This window comes from Mobula birostris, chromosome 15, assembly GCF_030028105.1.
Source record: "Mobula birostris isolate sMobBir1 chromosome 15, sMobBir1.hap1, whole genome shotgun sequence".
NCBI lineage: Eukaryota > Metazoa > Chordata > Chondrichthyes > Myliobatiformes > Myliobatidae > Mobula > Mobula birostris.
Window position 1 is genome coordinate 80,507,738 of NC_092384.1, and position 20,477 is coordinate 80,528,214.

The window sequence follows — 20,477 nt, forward strand, 5'->3', positions numbered from 1 at the left end:
AGTGATTCATCCTTGTTCCATTCAATTACACTGTCGCTCCCCAGAATTTTCCTTCACATGCTCTCACAGGGAAATCACTCCATTTTAAACTGATATTTCCCATTTTAATCCCCCTGCGGTTGGTCCAGCTCCAAATAAGCAGGACCCGTTCCACACAAACCCTTTGTTCTCTGAACATTAAAGGTGGATATTCAGTGTCCATGCCAGCTTTCCAAAGGAGCTGATCAGAGGGATCAGATTAGCTTTACTTGTCACATGTACGGCGAAACACACAGTAAAATGTGCTGTTTGCATCAACAACCAAAAACAGTTCGAGGATCAGCACGCAAATGTTGCCAGGCTTCCAGCACCTCCACAGCATGCCCACAACTTACTAACCCTAACCCGTATATCTTCGCAATGTTGGAGGAAATTGGAGCTCCCCGAGGAAACCCATGTGGTCAAGGGGAGGACATACAAAAGTGTTATGCTAACTGCTATGTTACTCTGCCGCCCAGCATTCTCCTGCCTGTAGATTTTCCTTATTCCCATTATTTATCCAATTCCCTTTTGGAATTACAAACAAGAGAAAATCTGCAGATGCTGGAAATCCAAGCAATGCACCCAGACTTCCGAAGCTCTCAAGGCACCTTAAGCCACAAACTGGTCCCTGAATAGCACATTTATACAAACCTGCTTTTAAAAACTACATTACTGACAGAGTTGGAAACCAGTCGGAACACGTGGAACTAGACAACATGCTCTGGTACAGTGGGGGGGGGAGGCCTGAAACATCGACCATACTTTTTTCCATGGATGCTGCCTGGCCTGCTGAGTTCCTCCAGCATTTTCTGTGTGTTCCTCCCTTTTGGAAATACTGAATTTGCTTCCAGTGAACTCCAGAAGACTGAACTTACTCTTTTAAAAAAAAGTAAATTACTCTTACTACTTTTGGCTCTTTAATCCCCCCCCCCCACCCCAACTGCCACTAATTTCTCCTTCCTTCCTCCATCACTGGAATTCAGAAGTCATCATCTCAGCACATTTCCCAAGAGAGGTCACTGTCAGGAAGCAAACCTCAGGACTCTGTAATCTCATGGACTTTGGGCTCAGATATTTACAAGACACTGCCCAAAATAAGTAAAACTGCCTCATGTACATTTGGTTTGGTACACTTGGTCACCATAAAAGGCAGAGGGTGGTAGTTCGTGGAGCGTATTCTGCCTGGAGATCAGTGACTAGTGGCGTTTTGTAGGAATCTGTTCTAGGAACTCTTGTAAACCCTTGTGATTCTTGTAAATGTTCTGGATGAGGAAGGGAAAGGGTGGGTTAATAAGTTTGCAGATGACATAAAGGTTGGTGGCATTGATAGAGCAGAAAGTTATTGTAGTGTACATTGTAAAGCAATATCCTGCTCAACACCATCACTCTGTAACCACAAATCAAATGCTAAACTCTTCACCGCCTCTGGAGATCACAAATACTGGTATTAACTCAGGATGCACTGCTGCATTGAGACATGTTAGAGTCCTACTGCAGAATAAAGAACATTCCAGATCTTTAACAGAATCGGGTATGGTAACACAGTGGATGGTTCAACACTTCACAGCACCAGCGATCGGGGTTCAATTCCCACTGCTGCCTGTAAGGAGTTGTGACCACAAGGAATTCTTCCAGGTGCTCCAGTTTCCTCCCACATTCCAAAGACGTACCGGTTATGATAAGTAAGTGTGGGCACTTGTGGGCTGCCCCCAACACATCCTCAGATTGCATTGGCCATTAATATAAATGGTGTATTTCACTGTGTGTTTGGATGTACATGTGACAAATAAACCTAATCTTTTAGTATAACAAATCTAATCTTTAAGGAATTAGCTACCATCTTCAGCTTCAGATTCTCGGCTCCGGACTCGCCAAAGGAGACCCCCTTGAGGAAGTGGGGTCCGATCTGCACAGGTACAGTGGGGAGTTCACACTGTAATGGCTGGGCAGGATACTGTCTCCTTCCTGCTTGCTTCACCTCAGCCTCGTTGCAGCAGCCCTGGGAAGACACAAGGTGACAAGAACTCAAAGCCAACTTCTTTAGCACTAGATACGTTACAAAGTCTCCCAGACCCCAATCCAAAACCCAAGATTGCTACCCCATTTTAGGCAATTATAATAAATTGGTGTAATCACAAAGAAGGCTCTACATTTTTGAGGAGATTTTGTCTGTCACCAGACACTCTGGCAAATTTCTATAGATGCATGGTAGAGAATATTCTGAAAAGTTGCATCACCACCTGGTCTAGAGACTCCACATACAGCATCAAAGAGGCCGCAGAGGACTGCAGGCTCTGCCAGCTCTATCACTGGCTCAACCCTCCTCACCTTCAAGAGATGGTGCCTCAAGGCAGTGGCATCCGCCAGTGAGGAACCTCACCATCTGGGGCGTGCTTTCTTTTCGTTACAGCCATCAGGGAGGAGGTACAGCAGCCTAACGACCCACACTCAGTGATTTAGGAACAGATCCTTCCCCTCCACCATCAGATTTATGAACAGTCCATGAACACTACCTCGTTATTCATTCTTCTTCTCCTCACTATTTATGCTTGATTCTGTGATAGAATTACACAGAACAGTAACTCTAGGAAGTTTATCTTTTGGACCCCTATTTCTCCTACAAAGTTGAGCCATGTTCAAAAAAGGGAGACAAAAAGCATTAAACTATCATCATGTGTCGTGTCGTACAATGTGGATGATCATGGTCTGCCCATTGCCTTCTTCTCGGCAGTGTCTTAACAAGATAGGCAACCCTAGATATTATCAATACTCTTCAGAGATTGCCTGGAGTTAGTAGTCACATAACCAGGACTTGTGATATGCACCAGCTGCTCATACGACCATCCACCACCTGCTCCCATACCTTCATGTGATCCTGATCGAGGGGTTAGCAAGTGCTACACCTTGCCAAAGGGTGAGCAGCAGGCTATCAGAGAGAAGGAGTGCCTTACACCTCCTTTGATAGAGACATATCTCTACCCTGTCACCCAGTAAAACTAGAGACCAATTAATAATATTTGTGGCAGGGAAGATACTATATTATTTGCACACACTAGTGCTGGAGAAACTCAGCAACTCAGGCAGCATCTATGGAGGGGAATAAACAGTCCACATTTTAGACTGAGACCCTCCTTCAGGGCTGGAAGGGGGGGAAGAAGCCAGAATAAGAAGGTGGGGGGAACGGAGGTGTACAAGCTGGCAGGTGATAGTGAGACCAGGTGAGTAGGTGGGGGAAGTGGGTGAAATGAGAAGCTGGAAGTTACAGGAGAAAGAGGTAAAGGGCAAAGGAAGAGCCAGTGAAGGGCTGCCACGGTAGCATAGTGGTTAGCGTGGCACTATTACAGCTCAAGCCATTGGAGTTCAATTTTGATATCATATGTAAGGAGCTACTATGTCCTCTCCATGAGTGTGTGGGTTTCCTCCCACAGTCCAAAGATGTACTGGTTAGTAGGTTAATTGGTCACTGCAAATTATCCTGTGATTAGGCTAGTGTTAGATAGGTTAATTTGCTGGGTAACATGGCTTGTTGGGCCAGAAGGGCCTGTTCTGTGCTGTATCTCCAAATAAGTAAGTAAAAGTAAGAGGAAATATGGTACTGTGCAAAAACGTTAGGCACATATATACATATCTTGGTTGCTAAGGCTCTTGCACAGTACTATATAATAGGAGGGGGCAGTGGACCACAGAAGAAAGGGAAGGAGGAGGGGTTGCTCCAGTATTTTGTGTGCGTTACTCAAATTTCCAGCAACTACAGAATCTCCAGTTTAGCATATTAGTTACATTAAGTTTCACTAAATGACTGGCTTCCGTAAATATCGGCCAGACTGTACTTAAAGAACCAGTAGACAGCCATGAAATTCAATGTTATCAAATTAAGTCAACATGATTTCATTAAAGATAAATCATACTTGACAAATTTGCTTGAGTTCTGTCAGGATGTAGCTGCCAGAATTGATAGAAGGGAAGCTGTTGATGTACTTGAATTTTCAGAAGGTGTTTAATTTATTTATTTACAGATACAGCGTGCCATGCTGCCCAGCAACCCACTGATTGAACCCTAGCCTAATCACAGGACAATTTGTAATGACCAATTACGTATTTGGACTGTGGGAGGAAACCACAGCACCTAGAAGAACCCCACGCATTCCACGAGGAGGGCATACAAACTCCTTATAGATGGCGTTGAAATTGAACTCCAAACTCCAGAACTCCCCGAGCTTTAGTAGTGTCATGCTAGCAGCTACGCTCCCACTGCGCCCTCTCTAGGTGCCCTTAAAAAGGTGGTGGTAAGCTGCCTCATGAACCGTTGCAGCCCTAGAGGTTATTCCACCAACAATGCTGTTAGGGAGGGAGTTCCAGAAAATACAAAAACGGGAGAACGCATACCACCAGACTCAAGGACAACTTGTTATATCATAAGACTAAACACAAGAAATTCAGTAGGTGCCGGAAATCCAAAGCAAAACACAAGATGCTGGACGAATTCAGCAGTTCAGACAGCATCTATGGAAATGAACAAACAGATATCTTGGACCAAGACCCTTCTTCAGGACTAACAGTTTAATGTTATTAAGACTAGTGCTTTATAAGACAATTGAACAGACCTCTTGTATGATAAAGATGGACTTTTGGCTCACAATCTATCTCATTACGGGCTTGCACCTTATTGTCTGACTGTATTTTCTCTGTAACTGCGACACTTAATTCTGCATCTGTCCTGCTGAAGGGTTTCAGCCCAAAACATTAACTGTACTTTTTTCCATACATGCTGCTTGGCCTGCTGAGTTCCTCCAGCATTTTGTGTGTGTTGCTCTGTATCTGTTATTGTTTTTCCTTGTACTGCCTCAATGCACCGTTGTAATGAATTGACCTTTATGGATGGCAGCAACACAAAGTTTTCCACTGTACTTCGTTAGATCTGACAATACTAAACTATTTCAAATAACATGCTGTTAAGGGTGCAGCTCTCTCTTGTCACCTCTAGAGGTCTGACTGGAGCAAAGTTCCCTGACAGTCAAATTCAAGTTAATTGACTCCTGGGCTCAAATTGCATCAATCTTTTCTTCCCATGCTTGGGACTTGTTCTGCCAACTTCAGCCCATCACCCAAGAAATACCTGTCAGGGTACTGGAATTTGCACTTACCTGTAATGAAGCCTCAATGGCTTTTGGGTTTAGGTGGAATCCAGCCTTCATGGCGTATTCACAGTGACCCAGGCTTTCCAAAGCCACTTTGTAAGCCTGTAAGACAACAAGTGAGCAGGTGGGCAGCTATGGATCAATCAGACAACCAGGAAAACCCCCAAAAATGTAATTTGTATGAAAACACCAAGGGTTTCCGCCCAAAAGGTCAACTGTACTTTTTTCCATAGATGCTGCCTGGCCTGCTAAGTTCCTCCAGCATTTTGTGTGTGTTGCATGAAAACACCAATGTCCAGGAACAGAAGCGTCTACAGAAAGTAAATGGATGCTGCTCAGTTCATCAGAGGTAACACCCTCCCCACCATTGAGCACATTTACAGGAAGGGCTGCCACAAGAAAGCAGCATCCACCGTCAAGGACCCCCTCCATCCAGGCCACGCTATCTTCTTGCTACCACCATTGAACAGGATGTACAGGAACCTTAGGTCCCACACCACCAGGTTCAGGAAGAGTTATTCCCCTATAACCATCAACCAGCTAGATAACTTCACTCAGCTCAACTCTGAACTGATTCCACAACCTATGGACTCACTTTCATGGACCTACACCCCATGTTCTCAGAATTGTTTTTTTTTATTGTTTATTATTACAATTTATCTTCTTTTGCATATTTGTTGCTAGTCATTGGTTATCTGCGGTTTCTCATTAATTCTATTGTATTTCTTTACTTTCCTGTAAATGCCTGGAAGAAAATGAATCTCAGGCTAGTATATGATGACATATATGTTCTTGGATAATAACTTTACTAAAACACCCAGACCCTAAAAGTGAAGAGGCAGAAGTGATGTAGATCCGCGGCCCAACTAGTCAGTGCTGTTTTCACTGTCCACCCCAGCCCACCTATCACCTCACAGCCCGTCACCTCTCTCATTTGATTCTCTGCTCTCTTGACTACATGCTCAGTTTCCTCTTGGAAGTTATTTATCTCAACCACTTCCTGTGGCAGCAAGTTCCACATTCTACTCATTCTTTGCAAAAAGCTTTGCCAATTTCTCTCTTATGTTAATGGCCTCTGGTTTTGTGTTTTCCCACCAGCAGAGACATTCTTTGTGTATTAACTCCAACCATTCCATCCACAATCTTTATCAGCTCACTTTTTGTTTCTTTTCTAAAGAACAGAAACCCCACACTTTCCCAACATTACAACCTCTCAAATCCAAACAAGAGAAAATCTGCAGATACTGGAAATCCAAGCAACACATACAAAATGCTGGAGGAACTTAGCAGGCTAGGCAGCATCCATGGAAAAGAGTACAGTTGAGGTTTCGGGCCGACACCCTTCAGCAGGATTTCCTGCAGCTTTGGACACCACGGTGTGCAGCAGTAAGCACAGTGCTATTACAGCTCAGGGCATCAGAGTTCAGCGCCAGCACCAGCAATTCGGATTTAATTCCTGCCTTTGTGAGTAAGGAGTTTCGCCATTCTCCCCATGACTGCTGGGTTTCCTCCAGTGTTCCAGTTTCTTCCCAAAGACATACAGGTTAGGGTTAGTAAGTTGTGGACATGCTATGTTGGTGCCAGAAGCATGGTGATACTTGCTAGCTGTTCCCAGCATTTGGGTCAATAGCACAACATAGACCTTGGACTATGTTGGTTGTTGACCCAAATGACCCATTCCCATAAGTTGATCCATGGCCTCCTCTACTGCAATGATGAGGCTATTCTCAGGTTGGAACCCACTCCCATTCAACCTCATATTCCATCTGAGTAGCCTCCAACCTGATGGAATGAACATTGTTATCTCCAAATTCCGGAAAATTTTTCCTCCCTCTCCTTCTCTCTTCTTCAATTCCCAAATCTGGCCACCTCTTACCTCTTCCGATTTTCCTCGCCTTCCAATCACCTGCATCTGGCGCCTCTCCTCCTTCCCTTCCTCCCCTGATCCACTCTCCCCTCATATAAGGTTCTTTCCTCTCCAGCCCTTTGCATTTTCCACCCAGCTTCTTACTTCATCCACCCCCGTCCTTCACCCACCTGGCTTCACCTATCACCTTCTAGCTTGTCCTCCTTCCTCTCCCCCCATCTTCTAATTCTGGCTTCTGACCTCTTCCTTTCTAGCCTAAAACTTCGACTGTTTACTCCTCTCCATAGATGCTGCCTGACCTGCTGAGTTCCTCCAGCATTTTGTGTGTGTTGCGCTGGATTTCCGGCACCTGCAGAATTTCTTATGTTTATAACGCATTTCATTGTATGATTTGATGTATATGCATCAAGTAAAGCAAGCGTCCACAGCTACCTTCGTAGTACAACATTCTATGGTCTCGCTCTGTTCAAATAATAACTTGCTTTCTCATTCTTATTCTGAAGGTGGATAATCTCACATCTTACCTCATTACATGCTAACTGTCAAATTTGAACCACTCACTCAACCTACCTACATACCTCTGCAGGGTCCTTTCGTCTTCCTCACAATTCACTAACCCACCTACCTTTGTACCATCAGCAAAGTGGCTACAGCAGCCCTCGTGATCAACACAGATTATGAGCAGTGGAGGCTGCAGCACTCCTCCCTAAAGCTCGAGTTAGTCACCACCAACGTGTTCGTGACCCACTTATCTGTAATCTGTTGGCTAGCAAAACCTAATCCACACTAGTAATATTGGCCCTCGTTCTGTTCCCAGACCACTGTTGTGGCACTTTGTCAAATACTACCTCGTTATGACCTTGCACCTATTGTCCAGCTGCACTGCACTTTCTCTGTGGCTGTTCCACTTAGTGTGTTGTGGGGGTCACCCATTCAGAAACAGAGATGAGGAGGAATTTCTTTAGCCAGAGAGTGGTAAATCTGTGGAATTCATTGCCATAGGTGGCTGTGGAGGCCAAGGCACTGGATATATTTAAGGCAGAGGTTGACAGATTCTTTATGAGTCAGGGCATGAAGGGATACAGGGAGAAGGCAGGAGATAGGAGCCGAGGGGGAAACTGGATCAGCCATGATGAAATGGTGGAGCAGACTCGATGGGCTAAGCAGCCTAATTCCGCTCCTAAATCTTATGGTCTTTATTCTGCTCTCTTTCACTGTTTTACTTTGGTCTACCTCAGTGCAATGCGTAATACTAAACTAGATTAGCTTTATCTGTCAAGTGAAACATACAGTGAAATATGTCATTTGCATCAAAGTCAACACAGTTTGAGGATGTGCTGGGACAGCCTGTATATGTCGCCAGGCTTCCGGCACCATTACAGCATGCCGACAATTTACCGACCATTTGGTCTTTGGAGAAATCCAGAGCACCCAGAGAAAACCCCATGCAGTCACACAGAGAATGTACAAACTCTTTACAGACAACAGTAAAAACTGAATCGCAATCTCTGGTGCTGTAAGTCGTTAGGCTGACCTCTGTACCACCCCTGTGATCTGTATGGACTGAATGCAGGGCAAGCTTTTCACTGTATCTCAGTCTGACAATAATAAATCAATTCTAAATCCTATTCTCTACATCACTGCACAAATAAAACTACTCTCTGTAATGCTGGCGTCAAAGAATTCAGTGCAGAGATTAAACCATCTGATGCAATGTGGTTGGAAACGTGTGTGACAGAGGGGGAGTGGAGGGAGAGGGGAGAGGAGGGAAGGGGTGGAGGTGGGTAAAAGGGAGAGGAGTGGGGGACATGGGGAGGGGGAACAGGAGGGGGGACGGGGAGGGGTGAGGGAGAGCGAAGAGGGAGAGGGAGGCAGGATAGGGAGAGGGAGAGAGGGGAACAGGAGAGAGTGGAGGGAGGGTGGAGAAGGGAGAGAGGGTGGAAAGAATGGAGGGAAGGGAAGGGGCAAGGGGAGAGGGAAGGGTCGGAGAGAGGGAGGGGCAGGGGAGAGGGGGAGGGGAGGGGTAAGGTGGGGGGGATAGGAGAGGAGGGGGAGAGGAGGGATATTAGGGGAGGGGAGGGGGAGGGGTGAGGGTGGAGCATCTGTGGAAAAAAGTAGTCGACGTTTCGGACTGAAACCCTTTGGCAGACTGGAGAAAAAAGTTGAGTAGATTTGAAAGGTGGGGAGGGGAGAGAGAAACGCCAGGCAATAGGTGAAACTTGGAGGGGGAAGGATGAAGCAAAGAGCCAGGAAGTTGATTGGTGAAAGAGACAGAAGGCCATGGAAGAAAGAAAAGGAGGGGGGAAGAGGAGCACCAGAGGGAGGCTATGGGCGGCCAATGAAATTACATGAGAATGGGATAAGGGGATGGGAAACAGTGAAGGGGGTGGGAGAGGCATTACTGGAAGTTTGAGAAATCAATGTACATGCCATCAGGTTGGACGCTACCCAAACGGAATACTGTTGCTCCTTCAACCTAAGTGTGCCCTTATCCTGGCAGTGGAGAAGGCTATGGATGAACATATTGGAATGGAAATAGGAACTGGGTGGCCACTGGGAGATCCTGCTTGTTCTGGTAGAGGGTGCATAGATGCTCAGCGACGCGGTCTCCCAATCTATGTTGGGTCACACCGATATACAAGAGGCCACACCAGGAGCACTGAACACAGTAATTAACCCGAACAGACTCACAGATGAAGTGTCGCCTCACCTGGAAGGACTGTTTGGGGCCCTGAATGAATGTTAGTGAGGGAGGAGGTGCAGGGGCAGGTGTAGCACTTGTTCCACATGCAAGGATAAATGCCAGGAGGGAGATTACTGGGGAGGACGAATGGACAAGGGAGTTGCGTAGGGAGTGATCCCTGCAGAAAGCAGAAAGTGGGGGGGGGGTGTGGAGGGAGGGAAAGATGTGTTTGGTGGTGGGATCTATTTGAAGATGGCAGAAGTTTCAGAGAATTATGTGCTGGACACGGAGGCTGGTGAGGTGGTAGGAGAACACAAGAGGAACCCTATCCCTGGTAGCTTGGCGGGAGGATGAGGTAAGAGCAGATATGCGTGAAATGGAAGAGATGCGGTTGAGGGCAGCATTGATGGTAGAGGAAGGGAAGCTCCTTTCTTTGAAAAAGGACATCTCCTTCGTTCTAGAATGAAAACCCTCATCCTGAGAGCAACATACTATGTTTGTTTTCAGATTTCTGAACAGACAATGAATTTGCATTGTTACATACCTCATGGATATCTTATGACCATGATGTAATGGTTTTTATGTTGGAGGTCACCTGATGTAATTTTCCCACCAATGTGAGGTCACATGATGACCTGTTCTCAACAGGTATATAAAAGGGAGGCCCCAGTGACGCAGTTTAGTTTTCCAGCTGGAACACTAGCCAGGGACTCCGCTCCGTTGCGTTTTTTTGAATTAAGGCCTCTGTTGTACCCTTCATAATTCCTTTAAGGTTCAACCTTTTAGCAATCTCTGATACCTCAGGTTTTCTCATATTTGCTAATTCCTCCGGGTCAGGCGAAGCCATAAAGTCGTCAATATTCATTGCTGCCGAATACCAATCAAACTAAAAAAAAAAATCAGGTGTGTCCCTTTTCCAAATCAGAATGGAAATTAAACAAGCACTTAAGCTCAAAATTTGGAACAAAATCCCGGACGAGCCCCCACAATTTATGTTACGTAACCGGCAACAATGAATATCAATTGAGTCAGGTTATATAAAAATATCCAAACATTTATTAAACACTGATAAACAATTAAAAAAAAACAAACAAAAACTTTAACCAGAAATTAGCCGCTATGCAGCCATTCCACAAACCGCCACTCAGTACTCATTCTTCAAGCGATAAACGCGAAAACAGTTCTTAAAGCGGTAAAGTCAAACACAGTTCTTAAAATGGTAAATTCGAAAGTCCAAGAGATTTATACAGTCAATTAGCAGAGACTTCTCTGGAGAAGGATTTCTTCATAGATGCGACTTTCCTGCTGGTTCTGTCCAAAGGATTCATGATGAAGGAAATAAATGGCTTAAAAACAACTGACCTTTCTTCTGGCGAGCAAACTCCTGCATGAACTATCCTTCTCTTTTGGTAGGAGTTATCTTCGATGCAGGTCACTACTTCTTCAACGAAGACTCAATAAGGTCGATCCTTTATTAAACTGACGAACAATACCAACTTTTCTTAATCTTTCAGGTCCTGTACTTCGATAAAGTCTTCACTCTCTAATACTACTGAAAAGGTACATCAACAAATCTGGCAGAAATGGGTAAACTGCCAGTCCAGCACTATTGTACCTTACAATAGAACATAAAACTCCGTTTTAAAAATGAAACTGCGTAATAAAAAAAATACGCAACGGAGCGGAGTCTCTGGCTAACATTCTAGCTGGAAAACTAAACTGCATCACTGGGGTCTCCCTCTTATATACCTGTTGAGAACAGGTCATCATGTGACCTCATATTGGCGGAAAAATTACAGCAGGTGGCCTCCAACAAAAAAAACATTACATCATGGTCATAAGATATCCATGAGGTATGTAACAGCATACACCCACCTCAATATTTTTGCTCTTTTTTTCAACTACTAATTTAATTTATTTTTTTATATATATATATTTGGGACAACTCTAAAAGAGCAAAAACTAATCAAGAATACAACCAGGGATACTATGCTGCTTTCTTGGGTCGGAAGACTGTCAGCCATGTGCACTTGTGTGGTCATTAGACACTACACGGTGCTTAGAGCAGATAGTTTTTAAATAGCATTAATTGCGAGATTGTGTTTAACCAGCAGTGTTTTTTTTATCATAGATAGTTGGCAAGAAATAAGCAATAAGACAATTCAGAACTGTCTTGCTTGCTGCAATTTCAAACATGCAGACGTGGAGATGACAGAAATGGCTGGGAGTGAAAATGAAATTACTTCACTATTTCACCAAGTTAGGAACTATGAAGAATTAAGGTAGCAACAATGTTACAAAGAAAATGAAGATTTGGAGAATGCAATCAGCAAAAGCATTTTATCTGCACTAGGTGTCTGCGCAGATATTGATTGTTTACAATCAATAAAAAGAACACAGCAGCATACACTGGATAAATTCCTCCATTGAGAACTATTACAAACCAATACACTGTTCTGTATTTCACTTAAATATGTAATTTTTTATTCTGTTAAAATTAATGTCTTTTTTTATACCTTCTTAACCATCTCCACGAAACGTTGGCTAATTAGCAAAGTTGCTTAATTGGGCCGAAATTTGCTGGTCCCACTGTGTCCCAATTAGCAGGAAATCCACTGTATTTTTTACTGTAACTTATAGTATTTTTATGTACATTTGAAGTCATTAAAACTCATTGTTTAACCACTCCACAGATTTCATATTAGCAAACTATAGTTTTGGCAAGACGTTGAGGACATCTACTTTGTGCACGACGCAAGTAATTTTTCTAACAATCGTTTACAGACAGATTATTTCACTTTTCACCACAGGAGCCTGTGCAGCTGAAGTCAGGCGCATCATCGAGGCGCAACAAAAGCGTGCTGTGCGCAAGGCCCGAGCAGCATCCACTGCCACGACAGCATCCACCCACTTGTGTCCCACATGTGGGCGAGCCGTCAGGGCCCGGATTGGCCTCATCAGTCACCTCCAATCTCCCATTTGACTTTGAAGCCATGGTCATCTTCGACTACGAAGGACGAACAACAACAACAACAACATTTCAAGTTTAATTGACTATATCACAATTCCAGTGGGTCAGAAGTTTACAAACGAAATCAAAAGAAATCAGCCAAGACCTCAAAAAAAAAATTGTGGACCTCCAAAAGTCTGGTTCATCCTTGGGAGCAATTTCCAAATGCCTAAAGGTACCATGTTCACCTGTACAAACAATAGTATGCAAGTATAAACACCATGGGACCACACAGCCGTCATACTGCTCAGGAAGGAGACGCATGCTGTCTCCTAGAGATGAACGTACTTTGGCGCAAAAAGTGCAAATCAATCCCAGAACAACAGCAAAGGACCTGAGAAGATGCTGGAGGAAATAGGTAGACAAGTATCTATATCCACAGTAAAACGAGTCCTTTATCAACATTCACAACATGCTAGAAGAACTCAGCAGGTCGGGCAGCATCCATGGAAACGATCAGTAAACGTTTCGGGCTGGAACCCTTTGTCAGGACTGAAGAGGGAAGGGGCCGAGGCCCTGTAAAGAAGGTGGTGGGAGGGTGGGAAGGAGAAGGCTGGTAGGTTCCAGGTGAAAAACCAGTAAGGGGAAAGATAAAGGGGTGGGGGAGGGGAAGCAGGGAGGTGACAGGCAGGAAAGGTGACGAAGGAATAGGGGAAAGCACAATGGGTAGTAGAAGGAGGCCGAACCATGAGGGAGGTGATAGGCAGCTGGGGGAGGGCAGAGTGAAACAGGGATGGGGGAAGGGAGGGGGAGGGAATTACCGGAAGTTGGAGAATTCAATGTTCATACCAAGAGGCTGGAGATTACCCAGACGGTATATGAGGTGTTGCTCCTCCAACTCCAAAGGTTATGGGGATAAGGCAGGAACTGGATACTGATTGTGGATGATCAGCCATTATCACAATGAATGGCGGTGCTGGCTCGAAGGGCTGAATGGCCTACTCCTGCACCTATTGTCTATTGTCTAACCTGAGTTTAGCCTCATCATGGCTGTAGAGGAGGCAATGTATGGACATATCCGAATGGGAATGTGAAGCAGAGCTGAAGTGGGTGGCAACCGGGAGATCCTGTCTGTTGTGGCGGACAGAGCGGAGGTGCTCGACGAAGCGGTCCCCCAATCTAGATCGACATAACCTGAAAGGCTGCTCAGCAAGGAAGAAGCCACTACTCCAAAACCGCCATAAAAAAGCCAGACTACAGTTTGCCAGTGCACATGGGGATAAAGATCTTACTTTTTAGAGAAATGTCCTCTGGTCTGATGAAACAAAAATTGAAAAGTTTGGCCATAATGACCACCGTTATGTTTGGAGGAAAAAGGGTGAGGCTTGCAAGCCAAAGAACACTATTCCAACCGTGAAGCATGGGGGTGGCAGCATCATGTTGTGGGGGTGCTTTGCTGCAGGAGGGACTGGTGCACTTCACAAAATAGATGGCATCATGAGGAAGGAAAATGATGTGGATATATTGAAGCAGCATCTCAACATCTCCAACCAGAAGCCATGGATGTGCGTGCGCTGCTGAGGACCCGAGACTCCGCCTTCAGAGCATGTGACAAGGCAGCCCTAACAACAGCGAGGGCTAAACTGTCCTGGGCCAAAGCATGTACACGCCCTGTTAATCCACAGCCATTTCCAGGACAACGGCGACACGCGGCGCATGTGGAAGGGCATTCAGGACATCACCAACTACAGGACAACATCATCTGCCTGTGCTGGTGATGCCTCCCTCCCAGATGCGTTGAACAACTTCTACACTCGTTTCAAGGCGGATAATGACGTGGCGGTGCGGAAGGCCACTCCTCCTCCCAATGACCAGGTGCTGTGCCTTACCATGGCCAATGTGCGGAAAACTCCATGCAGGGTCCACCCACAGAAGGCTGCTGGGCCAGACAATATTCCTGGCAGAGTGCTTAGAGGATGTGCAGACAAGCTGGCAGATGTTCTCACTGACATCTTCAACATCTCCCTGAGCAGCGCCGTCGTTCCCACATGCTTCAAGGCCACCACCATCGTCCCCGTGCCAAAGAAGTCTTCAGTGTCATGCCTCAACAACTACCATCCCGTTGCCGTTGCACTCACATCCATCATCATGAAGTTTTTCAAGAAGCTAGTCATGAGACACATCAAGACCCTGCTGCCCCCCTCACTGGACCCCCTGCAGTTCCCGTATCATCCCAACTGCTCAACGGACGATGCCATTGCCATCACCCTCCACCTGGCCTTAACCCACCTGGACAAAAAAGACATGCATGTCCGAATGCTGTACATAGATATCAGTTCAGCATTCAACACAATCATTCCTCAGAAACTGACTGGAAAGCTGAGCCTACTGGGTCTGAACACCTCCCTCTGCAACTGGATTCTAGACTTCCTGACTGGGAGATCTCAGTCAGTCCGGATCGGGAGCAACATCTCTAACACCATCACACTGAGCACGGGGGCCTCCCAGGGATGTGTGCTCAGTCCACTGCTGTTCACTCTGCTGACCCACGACTGTGCAGCAATACACAGCTTGAATTACATCATCAAGTTCGCCGATGACACGACCATGGTGGGCCTCATCAGCGAGAACAACGAGTCAGCATACAGAGAAGAGGTGCAGTGGCTAACAGACTGGTGCAGAGCCAACAACCTGTCTCTGAATGTGAACAAAACAAAAGAGATGGTTGTTGACTTCAGGAGAGCACAGGGCAACCACTCACCGCTGAACATCGACGACTCCTCCGTAGAGATCGTTAAGAGCACCAAATTTCTTGGTGTTCACCTAGCAGAGAATCTCACCTGGTCCCTCAACACTAGCTCCATAGCAAAGAAAGCCCAGCAGTGTCTCCACCTTCTGCGAAGGCTGAAAAAAGTCCATCTCCCACCCCCCATCCTCACCACATTCTACAGAGGTTGTATCAAGAGTATCCTGAGCGGCTGCATTACTGTCTGGTTCAGGAATTGCACCGTCTCGGATCGCAAGACCCTGCAGCAGATAGTGAGGTCAGCTGAGAAGATCATCGGGGTCTCTCTTCCCGCCATTAGACATTTACACCACACACTGCATCCGTAAAGCAAACAGCATTGTGAAGGACCCCACGCACCTCTCAAATAAACTCTTCTCCTTCCTGCCATCTGGCAAAAGGTACCGAAGCATTCGGGCTCTCACGGCCTGAATGTATAACAGTTTCTTCCCCCAAGCCATTAGACTCCTCAATTCCCAGAGTCTAGTCTGACACCAACCTACACACACACACACACTCTCAACTGAACACCACTCCCTTTGCAATTTTTGCTTCTTTCTTTCTCAATTCCTGCTAAAACATTGTTTACATTTACATCATTTATTATATTGTAATTTGTCCTTTACTGTGCCTATTGTTTTGTTTATTAATTATTGTACTGTCTTGCACTGTTTTGTGCACTTTATGTAGCCTGAAGTCTAACGTAGTTTTTTGTTGTTTCACGTAGTCTAGTGTAGTTTTGTGTTGGTTCATGTAGCACCATGGTCCTGGAGGATCCTTGTTTCGTTTTTACTGTGTATTGTACCAGCAGTTATGGTTGAAATGACAATAAAAGCAACTTGGCTTGACTTGAAGACATCAGGAAGTTAAAGCTCAGTCGCAAATGGGTCTTCCAAATGGACAATGACCCCAAGCACACCTCCAAAGTTGTGGCAAAATTGCTTAAGGACAACAAAGTCAAGGTATTGGAGTGGCCATCACAAAGCCCCGACCTCAATCTGACAGAAAATTTGTGGGCAGAACTGAAAAAGCATGTGCGAGCAAGGAGGCCTACAAACCTGACTCAGTTACACCAGTTCTGTCTGGAGGAATGGAACGAAATTCCAGCAACTTACTGTGAGAAACTTGTGGAAGGCTACCCAAAACATTTGACCCAAGTTAAACAATTTAAAGGCAACGCTACCAAATACTAACAAAGTGTATGTAAACTTCTAACCCACTGGGAATGTGATGAAATAAATAAAAGCTGAAATAAATCACTCTCTCTACTATTATTCTGACATTTCACATTCTTAAAATAATGACCCTAACTGACCTAAGACAGGGAATGTTTTCTAGGATTAAATGTCAGGAATTATGAAAAACTGAGTTTAAATGTATTTGGCTAAGGTGTAAGCAAATTTCTGACTTCAACTGTATGTATTGCACTGTACTGCTGCCATAAAATATGCAATTTCACAACATATGTCAGTGATATTACACCTGATTTTGATTATTAACTCTGAAATGCTGGGGTGGGAACATAGCTAATGAGAAGAAGGAAAAGGACGACCATATGCCTGCTAGTGTTGGCAGAGGAACATTGACATTATTCCCCTTTACATAGCACTGCAACTTCCTGCACCACTACACTCACCTGCAGAGCACTGTCGATTTTCACATTCAGATCCTTCAACTGGTGCTCAGGAATCGCCGTGGTCTGGGAGCAGAACAATTGCTGAACTTCAAGACCGGCCAGGCTGCCATCACTTCCCCTCTCACGTAAGCGCGAGGTGGCCTTTGAGAGTAAAAACAAACATCAGTTCTACAGGTTCTCTCTGTTGGCACACAGTGCAACACGAGAATAGGAAAAGGCTTATTCCATAGTCAGAGAGGTTGAGAATGACCTGGATCTTGCCTCCATTTACCGACCCTGTTTCTGCAAACCTCAAACCAACAAACACTCTATAGGTGTTGAAAGTTACAAATGACAGCAATGTGGGGGCATGGCCTCCTGATTTCCACTGCCTTTTGTGAAGAATTGCATCCAAATACAGACCCTGAGACATCGGAGCAGAATTGAGCCACTTGACCCGTGTCTGCTCTGCCATTCCATGATGGCTGATTTATTATCCTTCTCAACCCCATTCTCTGTCTTCTCCCCATAACCTTTGAAACCCCTGCTAACCAAGAACCTATCAACAACTACTTTAAATATACCCAATGACTTGGTCTCCACAGCTGTCTATGGCAATGAATTCCACAGATTGATTTAGCAACTCTGACTAAAGAAATTCCTCATTTCTGTTCTAAATGGACGGTCCTCTATTCTGAGGTTTTGCCCTCTGGTCCTTGATTCCCTCACTATAGCAAACGTCCACTCCATGTCACTATATCTAGGCCTTTCAATATTTGGCGGGTTTTAATGAGACCTCTTTCATTCTTCTAAACTCCAGCAAGTATAAGCACAGAGTCATCATATGCTCCTCATATATTAACCTTTCATTCCTGTGATCATTCTCACAAACTTCACACACAAAATGTTGGTGGAACGCAGCAGGCCAGGCAGCGCCTATAGGAAGAGGTACAGTCAATGTTTCAGGCCGAGAAGGGTCTCGGCCCGAAACATCGACTGTACCTAGTCCTGATGAAGGGTCTCGGCCCGAAACGTCGACTGTACTTCTTCCTATAGATGCTGCCTGGCCTGCTGCATTCCACCAGCATTTTGTGTGTGTTGATTGAATGTCCAGCATCTGCAGATTTCCTCGTGTCTGCATTCTCACAAACTTTATTGCTTATTTTTTTCTTTTTGCATTTGCAGCTTGTTGTAATTTACACATTACCTGTTTGTATATCTCTGTTGTGTGAGATTTTTCATTGATTTTACTGTGTTTATTTCTATTCACTGTGAACGCCCACAAGCAAACAAATCTCAGTGTAGTATATGGTGACATATATGTACTTTGATAATAAATTTACTTTCAATTTTACCTAGGTGATCCGGTCTCACCCTTTATTCCACCCATCACCCTCCCTCTACATCAGGGATTGCCAATATGTGGTCCATGGACCCTTCAGATAATGGGAGGGATCCATGGCATAAAAAGGTTGGGAACTCCTGCTCTACATTCTCTGCTATCTGCACTAAATTGCTTTGCTCTTTTCCGGATCTGATGATGGGTTCTGTGCCTGAGACATTACTTGTTTTTCTCTCTAGAGATGCTGTCTGACCTGTTTTTTTTAAATTAATTTTTTAATGCATTTCTACAGTATAACTACAAAGAGGAACCCAACAACAAAATGGAGATTTGTACAGTGCAAAACAAACAAATCTAATATATAATTCATAACAGTAAGAAAAAAAACACCCAAAAGAGAAATATATAAAATTAATATCCACCCCAACCTCCCACTGAAAACAAAAGAAAAACCCAGGCCAACCATTTTACATATGAAAAAAAATCAATCAGAACATTCAACCCCAGAGAACTGTAAATATATATATATAGGGAAAAAATAATATAATGCCGACTACCAAAAGTATATAGTTCATAACAAAAAACCGTATAACTGTCAAGAAAAAAACGCTGAAAGTAAGGGATTGTAGCATACTAAAAGGATAAACTTACCCTAAAGAAGAGCTATAGAAATATTCAAGAAAAGGTCCCCACACCTTATGAAACTTTATAACCGAATTAAGAAGTGAATAATTTATCTTTCCAAGGTCTAAACAGGCCATAATATCACTAAGCCATTGAGCATGAGTGGGTGGGGCAGCATCTTTCCACCTAAGAAGAACCAACCGTCTAGCCAAGAGAGAGGCGAAAGATAATGTTCCGCATTCAGTCGTACTCAAGTGCATATTAACTTCACCTAAGGTGCCAAAAAGAGCAACCAGAGGGTTAGGTTCTAAATGACAATTAAGAATATGAGATAGGGTTAAAAAAACTTCTCTCCAGAATTTCTCAAGACTAGGACAGGTCCAATACATATGAATAAGGGAAGCCTCAGCCCCTTTACACTTATCACAAACAGGACTAATGTCAGGATAAAACCATGATAATTTAGTTTTAGACATATGAGCCCTGAATACAACCTTAAACTGCAAAAGGCAGTGGCGAGCACATAGAGAGGTTGAGTTGACTGACTTAAGAATTAAATCTCAAACTGCATCAGATAAGGAGACTTAATAAAGCTCATCTTCAAAAATCTAAAAAAGGTGGTATGGCCTTGCCTAATTTTCATTTATATTATTGGGAAGCCAATATTCGTTGTCTAATTTTTTTGGTCTTTCTTCCATAATAAGTCTGACTGCCCAAAATGGGTGGCAATGGATTTGAACTCTACTAAGGATCTTTCAATTTCTGCACTTCTCGGTTCCACACTTCCTTGTCATTTACCTAGACATTGTTAATCCTTTTATCAGACATACTTTAAGAATATGGGCTCAGTTCAGAAAATTTAATAGTCTTCATGGCTTTTCTCTCTCTAGCCCTATTTTACACAATCATCTTTTCCTACCTTCTATGCGGGATTCAACATTTTACGACCAGCATAGAAAGGGTATTAGGCGCTTTGAAGATCTTTTCATAGATAATCGTTTTGCAACTTTTCAACAACTATCTGTAAAGTTTAATCTACCTAATACTCATTTCTTTAGATATCTTCAAATTCAACATTTCATTAACCCTTTGATATCAAACTTTCCTGAGATGCCTGAGAGAAATGTTCTGGACTTGTTTCTTTGTACCAACGCATTTGGTAAAGGTTTAATATCGGGTATTTGGGATAAGTTAGTGATTTTGAGGCGTGCCCCTTTCGATAAAATCAGAACTGCCTGAGAACAAGACCTGACCTGTTTTTATTCCCCCCCCCCCGCCCCCGTTCTGGACTTCAGTATCAGGATTCTTTACATTGTTGATCAGCATGTAGAATTGGCGTTTTGCTCATTTATTTCCTCATAGTTTAACTTTCCAATGTTTGACGGTATTGTTTCATCAAATCATCTATACAAGTGTAATTGTTCAGTGAATTTTACAGCAATTACAGTAGTT

The 20,477-nt window shown here is 44.2% G+C and overlaps 1 protein-coding gene across 3 annotated transcripts in view; it reads right to left on the reverse strand.

Annotated features, from left to right (window-relative positions):
* garre1 (granule associated Rac and RHOG effector 1) overlaps positions 1 to 20,477 on the reverse strand; it is a 268,189-nt gene that overhangs the window by 43,491 nt on the left and 204,221 nt on the right. For all 3 annotated transcript variants that reach the window (XM_072279994.1, XM_072279995.1, XM_072279996.1), the window contains 3 exons: positions 17,081 to 17,221; positions 5,166 to 5,261; positions 1,859 to 2,020 (listed from right to left, as the gene is read on the reverse strand). In XM_072279994.1, coding sequence (XP_072136095.1) covers positions 1,859 to 2,020; positions 5,166 to 5,261; positions 17,081 to 17,221 — 399 coding nt within the window. The remainder of the gene's footprint in view (positions 1 to 1,858; positions 2,021 to 5,165; positions 5,262 to 17,080; positions 17,222 to 20,477) is intronic.